The 8,959-nt window shown below is 45.8% G+C and overlaps 1 protein-coding gene across 1 annotated transcript in view; it reads left to right on the forward strand.

The window, feature by feature from the left end:
• CDH6 (cadherin 6, type 2, K-cadherin (fetal kidney)) overlaps positions 1 to 8,130 on the forward strand; it is a 92,633-nt gene extending 84,503 nt beyond the window's left edge. The window contains exons 9-11 of the mRNA XM_006896785.1: positions 165 to 282; positions 412 to 663; positions 7,233 to 8,130. Of these exons, the coding sequence (XP_006896847.1) occupies positions 165 to 282; positions 412 to 663; positions 7,233 to 7,723 (861 nt within the window). The 3' untranslated portion in view covers positions 7,724 to 8,130. The remainder of the gene's footprint in view (positions 1 to 164; positions 283 to 411; positions 664 to 7,232) is intronic.
• The last annotated feature ends 829 nt before the right edge of the window (positions 8,131 to 8,959 follow it).

Below are 8,959 nucleotides of genomic sequence, written 5' to 3' on the forward strand. Positions count from 1 at the left end.
GATTGATTCAGTGACTGGGGTAATCGGGATGGGTGTGTCAGAGGCAGTGCAATTGGCACAGGATAGAGCAGGGTTTAGGGCTGTTGTGTATAGGGTCGCTATGAGTCACAAATGACTCGACTGCACATAACAACAACAACTATGGCTTCATGTTTCCCTTTTAGTTGATTCAGACCCTGCATGCGGTAGACAAGGACGACCCGTACAGCGGCCACCAGTTCTCCTTCTCTCTGGCCCCTGAAGCCGCCAGCGGCTCGAACTTCACCATTCAAGACAACAAAGGTCAGTGAGGTCGGGTCTCCTCCTCAGTCTACGCCTCCAGGCCTAGACCCCTCCACCCCCATCACAGCTAACCCAGGACGTGATGCGAGGCCCACACTCATTTCAGTGTTTTGTTATTTTCCGTTGCAGACAACACAGCGGGGATCTTAACCCGGAGAAACGGCTATAGCAGACAAGAGATGAGCACCTACCTCCTGCCTGTGGTCATTTCAGACAACGACTACCCCGTCCAGAGCAGCACCGGGACAGTGACTGTCCGGGTGTGCGCGTGTGACCCGCATGGGAACATGCAGTCCTGCAATGCCGAGGCCCTCATCCACCCCACGGGGCTGAGCACGGGGGCCCTGGTGGCCATCCTCCTGTGCATCGTGATCCTACTAGGTAAACTAGCCCTCCCTGCCTCCCGTCTCCCCATGGTGGGCGGCACGGGCTGTCACTGTGACCCTCTAGACCTTTCCACCTCTTCCAGGAAGGCCTACAGCCTCATCTAGGTGAGTAATGACACGCTCCTAGCAGCCCTGGCGCCCCACCCTGAACTCATCTGGGCTCGGAACTGGTTTTGGAGACTGAACAGACGTGAAACTTGTCCACGTCTCTGGCGAAACCTCCCCTGAAGGAGTCTCTTGCTGATTGAAATGCTTGAGGAGGAACCTCGGGGCCATCTGAATATGCCCTTTTCTCTTTCATTTGTTGTTTAATATTTAATCTGGTGAAACACTGTGCAGTTTTAAGTAGTGGAAGCCATCGAGCGTGGAGGAGATGATGCAGGCTCTGTCTACAAAGGTAAAATTGAAATATCAAGGAGAAAGAAGATAGAGAAGTGAGATGACTTGGTCTCTCCCGTGCAGGAAAATGAACGCTATGCAGTTTTCTTGAACTCAGCTGTTTTATTCTTGACCTCCTCATTTCAATGACTGCCTTTTAGATCTCTGGAGGCCACATATATAATGTCAATTATTTCTCAGACTCTTGATAATAAATAACACTGGTGATGAAGGAAATAAATCTGAATTCCACTAAAAATGAAGGTGATAGCAGAGAAAATCAAGGTCTGTCTTCCAGGGAAACCTGTACTCCCACTGCCTTTTAAACACACAAGCTGAAATCCGATTATGGAGCGGTTCCTGGCCTCTGTGAAGTAAGGAATCTAATGTTGGTTAATACAATTCTTTGACAAGTGAAACAAGATTTGAAAAGCTTACAGACACAATGGAGGAAAGGAAAAAAAGTGAGAAGTAGAATTAACCTGGATTATACAAGGGTGGGGAGAAGGAAATAAAAAACCTCTTTTTAAAATGAGAAGGATAAAGAAGGACCTACTTTTGTCCAAGAAACGGATACCTAGGCATCCCTGCTTAAAAGCTTCGCATTCCGGACCGACGTGGCTAATTATCACAAGGCTAGAAGCTCAGCTGCAGAACCGCGATTCTCTTTGTCAACCCAGGTTTGGGGAAAGTATTTTAAGATAGGAAGATAAATAAAAACTGACAGTGTGCAAAGACAAAGCCTCGTCTCGAACGGTGTGAGTCTGTAAAAATCCTGTTGGGAAAGGAAGACGTGAACATTCTTTTTGGATCGAGGAGGTTACGTTTTTAGAAGGTTGTATTTTTAGAAGCCCTGGATTGGCAGGCCTGTGCCCAGGCCCTCAGGTAAGGGAGCTTTGACGGCATAGTCCGTAGGGAGCTGGGCTGCGAACCCCTCTGGTGGTCTGACTCCACCAGAAAGACTTCCCTGTGATGTACAACCTCCAAAGCCCTGCTGGAGGGTCAGCTGAGAGTCAGCTCTGACCTCGATGAGATGAGGAGGAGGAGGAGGAGGAGGAGGAGCTCAGGTAATGTTCTGTAGATTCTTGCTGTATCCATGGAAGGAAAGCCAACTCTTATTAGATAAAAGTGCTTCCTGCTTTCTTTCATCTTCCATCTCTGCTGCTTCTTTTCACACCCCCCCATTTCATCTTCTGCTTTCTCTTCTCTTCCTTCTAACCAACTCCTTCACTTGCCCTCATCATTTTCTTCCTTCCACAAGCTTGCTGTCTCCTTATCACTCCTAATTTGCTTCACTGCCACCCCTTGCTCTTTTGTCTGCCTGGAATAATCTTTACCACATTGTTGTTGTTGTTGTTAGGTGTTGTCGAGGTGAGTATGGCCCATGGCGATCCTATGAACAACAGATCTGAACCCTGTTCTATTCTGTACCATTCTCACACTTCCTGACAGACGAGAGCCCATCACAGCAGTCACCTTGTCAATCCACCTGGTTAAGGATCTTCCTCTCCTTCGCCGACCCTCCACCCTTTTCAGCATTATGCCCCTCTCCAAGGACCAGCCCCTCCTAGCAACATGCCCAAAGTGTGTGAGGTAAAGTCTCATCATCCTTGCCTCCAAAGAACTCTCTGGCTGCACCCTTTCCAAGACATATCTGTTTGTTGTTTTGGCCAACCATGGGATGTTCAGTGCTCTTCTCCAACATCCCAGTTCAAAGGCATCAATTCTTCTGTCATCCCCATTCATTATCCAGGTCTCAGATACATAGAACGTGATCAAAAAGATGATGGCCTGAATCAGGCGCACCTTAGTTCTATGGAACTTTACCAGATAGATCCTTTGATGTATCTGTTCAAATGTCACTTTTTCAGTGATGTAACCTCTCCCCTGTAAAAGATACAGTCTCTCAGAAGACACACAGAAACATTTCCCAGCATCCTTACTCTCCTCTATCGTCTCATATTTGCATCCTGCTTATCATCTCCTAATGACTTCCCCAAGTATGAATTATTCATAAAAATGCTTACTGATTATTTTTCTGTCTCCATTCTCCCTACCTCTTTGATGACATGGCTTTCCTATTTATTTTCTCATGGATGTTGAGAAACATGGAGGGTCAACAAAAGAGAACAAGGCCCTCCATGAGAAATGTTGTCCTGGTGGTACAGCGATGGAGTTGAGCATGGCCGACAGCGATGGAGTTGAGCATGGCAGAGATTGTGAGGAGGTGCAGGGCAGAGCAGTTTCAATATGTGTCACGGGGTTGCTATGAGTCGGAATCATCTAGTGTCTCCTAAAAACAAAATCCCCGGTGTCTGGCACTGAGGAAATACCACTTAACAAGTAACTGAATAGAAGGATGGATGACAACTGGGATATCATAACACTCTCTGACAGGTAGGAAAAGTGCACGAGTATACAGGCATACTCTTAAAAATGGTAAAATTGCAGCTAATTTGGACAGATTCTGTAATCCAGATACACAGCATTCCATCATAGTATGGTAATAAAGAGCACAAGCTTTGAGTCTGACCTGTCTGGATTTGGTCACCATCTCCTACTTTGGAATTGCTGGTTCATGTGACCTCTCTAAACCATAGCTTTGTCTTCTATAAAATGGAGTTATGATCATGCTACCAACTTTCTTAGGGCTACTGGGTAATTTGAATGAACTTGAGCATGTAAAGTAAAAAGCGCTATGATGCAATGGTTAAGCATTGGTTTACCAACTGAAAATCTGATGGTTCAAATACACTCAGATGCTTCATGAGAGAAAGACCTAAGTCTCATAAGGATAAATAATGCATACAAGCATTACTGTAAAAATTGAAGAATGTGGCAAGGTCCAATGGTGATTAATTTTATAAAATTTAATGCATGAGAATGATTGTACGAAACACAGTGTGAACGAAGAATAGTGTGAAACACAATGTATAAGAATTTTGTAAGCAAACCAATAAAAAAGTAATAGCCAAGAATACCTTCTCAGGCAGTTCTACTTTCTTATATGACTTTACTGCATGACCTGAATTTATTCAATGGCACCTAACAACAACAGTAGGTAAAGGCTAGCACAGGGCTTGGCGCAAAGGAAGCTTTCACTAGATACGTTCAGTTACGGTGCCGTGTCAGTAAAGTATGGTATTTTAATACATAGACCTATCAGTGTGCATCTGTACACTGTTACATGTGAAGAGGTATGTTGTTGTTAGCGTCACAGACGGTATTTTGACTCACTGCAACCCCTGTGTTCAGAATAAAATTCTTTCATAAGAGTTTCAAGGCTGTAATCTTTCAGCTGTCTCTGAGGAAGAGTTCAGTTGGGTGCAAATGGTTGTCAATGGCTGATCTACTAACTGAAAGGCTGGAGTTTTTAGTTTTTTGAGGATTTTGTAAATAAAATTTTAATTGTGAATTTAATGAACATTTTCAGAAAATTCAGAAAATTTCATTCATTCATTGTTGCACATTTTACCCCCTCACTCTCCCATTCCCCTTTCCAATTCACTCTTTCTTTTTTTTTTAAATATTCATTCACTGTTGCACAATTACCTACTTTCCCCACCCCACCCCACCAGACCTCTTTGCAATAATATATCTCTTATTCTGGGCTATCGTCATACATAATACCTAATAATATATTTATTTTAAACAGTTCTTTCTTTTATCTGTTCCAATCCAATGGTCATTATCTACCCACTCTTATCCTATTCTCCTCCCAAGCCCCAACGTCAGACCTGCTTCATAAGGATGGAGTTTTAAACTCACCTAGAGTTGCCTCCAAAATAAGGCCTGGCAATCTGCTTCTGAAAGGCCACAGCCTCAGAAACCCTAAGAAGCAGCCCTACTGTGAACTTGTGGGGCCTCTCTGAGTCTACAGCAACTAACAACCACAATAATGTGGATCTCACTCATTGTCATCCAGGCAGAACTGACTCGTAACTGACCCTCCCGTGTGCTTGCAGAAGCTGTAAATTGCATGGGAGGAAACTGCTCACCTTTCTTCTATGGAGCAGCTAGTGGATTCAGACCACCAGCGAGGCGCTGTCTTTAGGGTAGCAGTGCAGCTCCCTGTGGGCTGAGCCACCAGAGCTCAATGCATATCCATAATACAGTTAGTGGCATAGTCCATACTGAATTGCACTGCAAACCCACAAACTGCATCTCTCTGGAAGTTCAAATCTAGCAGTGGCTCCAAGAGGAAAAGATAGGCAGTTTCCTCTTATGCAAAGAATTGCCTCAGGAACTCAAAGGAGAGTCTGGTATGAGTCGGTTCAAGGCACAGTGGCCATGAGTTTTGAGACATATACAATAATGTATATATGTGTCAGTGCTCTGGTGGTCCTAATGTGATAACAACTTGAGCTGCAATCCCTAATCCACACAGTTCCAATCTGCCAGTTGTTTTTCAGGAGAAGGATAGGCACTCTCCTCTCCTGGGATTAACTGCCTCTGAAAAGCTGCTGGAGGGTCAGCTATGGGTCGGTTCTGACTCAAGAGTACTCAACAACAGCAACATATTAAAAGATGTTATTATTATGGTAACCATTTGCACTACCCAAGGACACCCACATATATACATTTGCAGTGAAAATTGTTATTCTGTAATTGTTATTGCAATTATTCCATTTTCAGGCTCATAAAAATTGGCCCCTGCCATGGTGAGATGTGAGAAAGATTTTAACCAGCATGTCCTAGGATGAACTCCCCAGGACAAAGCCACTTTAAAGCTGCATTTTATGTCCTCGATGGCTGTTTTCTCTCTAGGATGTTTCTGGATTATTATTTTCCCCCGATTACATGTCCATTTGTAGATGCTTCACTCTGCAGGTAGCCAGATGTGTCCCAGCCAAGTGCAAAGAAATGGCAGGAGCCACTTCCCTGTAATTCTCACTTTTCTTCTAACTTGAGTAAAGAGAAACAATAGAAAGTATGGTTAGCCAACATACAGAGCATGCTCCTTTGAAAGGAGCCCTGTGGCACAATAGAGTAAGCCTGTGGGCTGCTAACTGAAAGGTCAGTAGTTCAAATCCACCACGCTGGGAGACAAATGAAGCAGTCTGCTTCCGTAAAGACTTGTTGTTGCTGTTAGGTGCCAGCTAATAAACTTCGACTTATAACGACCTTAAACAACACATCTGAGCCTTGGCCTCTCCTGCACCGTCCTTACAATCTACGGTGTGCTGGAGCCCATTGCTGCAGTCAGTGTATCAGTCTGTCTGTTGAGGGTCCTGTCTTCCTCTCGCTGACCCTCCACCTTTCCCAGCATGATTTCTTTTTTCCCAAGGACTGGCCCTTCCTGACAAGATACTCAGAGGAGATGAAAGGAGGTTTGACCACCCTGGTCTCTAAGGAGCGGTGTGGTTGCACTTCCTTTACCAGCTCAGAAGCCCTGGGGCAGATCTGCTCTTTGCTCTCAAGTTTGAATTGGCTCAGGCAGCAGGGAGTTGGTTTGGGAGCCTGAGAAAGATAAAGAAGACTCTTACTTAAATTGGTCTCGTTAGTCCAAACAGAAATAATTTGGTAAAGACAGAATTACCTGACCCTTTCACAGGGGCTCATCTGGAAACCTACAATGGCCTACACCAGTAGGCTTGTGGGCTGGGTCCCTTGTTGCCGACACCGCTAGTATCTTTTATTTGTAGAGAGAAAGGATGGCCAACATTCTCTACTTCGGGTTTTAAACTCATTTGACACTTTTAAAAGAAGGCACAGTGCAAAAGTTATTTTAGATGTGGAGTTATGCAAACCTTTCAGCACTTCCGAGAGGTGCCAGCCGCATCCCTCCAGCCAGCTCAGTAGGTGCGTGGTGTAATTTGCACTCTGGCTGCGGTACACTTTCCCTGGGCTGGAGCTTTTGTGTTTTCCTTCCCTTGAAGCCAATCTACCATTCCAAAGCCCAAAAGAGAAATACTGACAAAATGCAGTAGTGTTTTCTCGACCTCTCCCCTGAAAAAACAAACAAAAAACCAGCCACAGAACCTTGACTCTGGGTTTGAGCTGGGATTGGAAGGGGGTCCTGTTTTTTATCATGTTCAGAGAGGAATGCGTCTTGAAAGGCATCAGTATTGGGCCTGCACGTTGCACCTCTGCGGAGACCTTGGCTCTCCAGCACCAGAGTGTCTGGCTGACTTAATGGGGCTGCAGGTTAACTAACTCCCTTCTCTGCTTTGTTTCTGCCTGCAGTGACCGTGGTACTGTTCACAGCTCTGCGGCGCCAGCGGAAGAAGGAGCCTTTGATCATCTCCAAAGAGGACATCCGAGATAACGTGGTCAGTTACAACGACGAAGGTGGCGGGGAGGAGGACACGCAGGCCTTTGATATCGGCACCCTGAGAAACCCAGAAGCCATGGAGGACAACAAATTACGTAGGGACATCGTGCCCGAAGCCCTCTTCCTCCCCAGGCGGACTCCCACGGCCCGCGACAACACCGATGTCAGAGATTTCATTAACCAAAGGCTAAAGGAGAACGACGCGGACCCCACGGCGCCGCCCTACGACTCCTTGGCCACCTACGCGTACGAGGGCACCGGCTCGGTGGCCGCCTCCCTGAGCTCGTTGGAGTCGGCCACCATGGACGGGGACCAAGACTACGACTACCTGAGTGACTGGGGGCCCCGCTTCAAGAAGCTGGCAGACATGTACGGAGGGGCGGACAGCGACAAGGACTCCTAAAACATGGCCTTCTGCGCCTGCGCCCTGCGCCCTGAGCGCGCGGCCCTCCTCTCTATTTATCCCCGCCCTCCGGGGAGGGTCTTCTCTCGCGCGTCCCTCCAAGAGTCCATGGCTGCTGTCTGTGTGGAGCAAGTGGTAGCGACTTTTTTCTAGTACACTTTTATGAGCTTCCAAGAGGCAGATTTTTATTTTTCCGTGCATCCCGTGGAGCAGGTCAGCTGGATAGGCCCCGTGCTGGGGGTCCGGTCTCCAGGGCGAGGTTGGAGGCTGGCTGCCTCGCTGGCCTACGCTTGTGACTGCATTTCCTTAGCTCGGGTCAGATGGCTGCCCTGTGCATTTCACGTGCCAGGGGGCCCAAGGAATAGTGCTTTCGTGACAAACTCTCATTTCAGTGAAAGAATGGAGGGAGAAGCCACCGTGAAGTTGAGCTTGGTCTATCAGCTCACTCAAAAACAATTAAAAAAAAAAATAAAAAATAAGAAAGCTCCCTTATTAGCGCAGAGAGATCATAAAATACACACCTGGCAGAGAAGCAACAGGTAAAACATCGTCTACCGATAATGAGCCACAGAGGGCGCTCTGGTGGCCCAGAGGCTAAGGAGTCGCACTATCAGCTCAAAGGCAAGCGCTTCGAATCCACCAGCCGCACCATGGGAGCAAGATGAGCAATCTCCTCCTGGGTGATTTAGGAAAACAAAACTAAAGCCATCCCCTCAAGTCCAGGCTATCCGAGGCCTCTCTGTCCTTATCATGACAATACATCTAAAATGCCATTGGCCCATCCTGTTTGTTCTTAAGAATAATACCAACCACTATTCAGAAATTCAATTCCACCAATACTTCAATATTTTTATGAATAGAAGTCAATTTAATGGTCACATTAAAAAAAAAAAACACCACAACTTAATGTATTCATTGTTTGCTGCTAACTCATAATTTGTTATACATCAAACATGCAAAAGTTTGTTTTTGTACCAATGAGGGGAATTGGGAAGATAATAATGTCAGCAAAGGAATTGGGAAGATAATAATGTCAGCAAAGGAAATACTTAGCATTCCCTAGGGTTTGGCCACCAAATAGATCACAGGTCACTTGAAATTATTTCCTCATAGGTAGATTAATTACAAATCAGAGTAATTATTTTAAAAGTTCTTGACAGAGCTGATCTGAGTTTTCACTCTTTGTCTGCCTGGTTATCATCAGTATTATTCTCTCACACCTGAAAGCAGCACTTT

The sequence above is a fragment of the Elephantulus edwardii genome, unplaced genomic scaffold (assembly GCF_000299155.1).
Source record: "Elephantulus edwardii isolate Elephantulus edwardi_28Jun2011 unplaced genomic scaffold, EleEdw1.0 scaffold00191, whole genome shotgun sequence".
Lineage (NCBI taxonomy): Eukaryota > Metazoa > Chordata > Mammalia > Macroscelidea > Macroscelididae > Elephantulus > Elephantulus edwardii.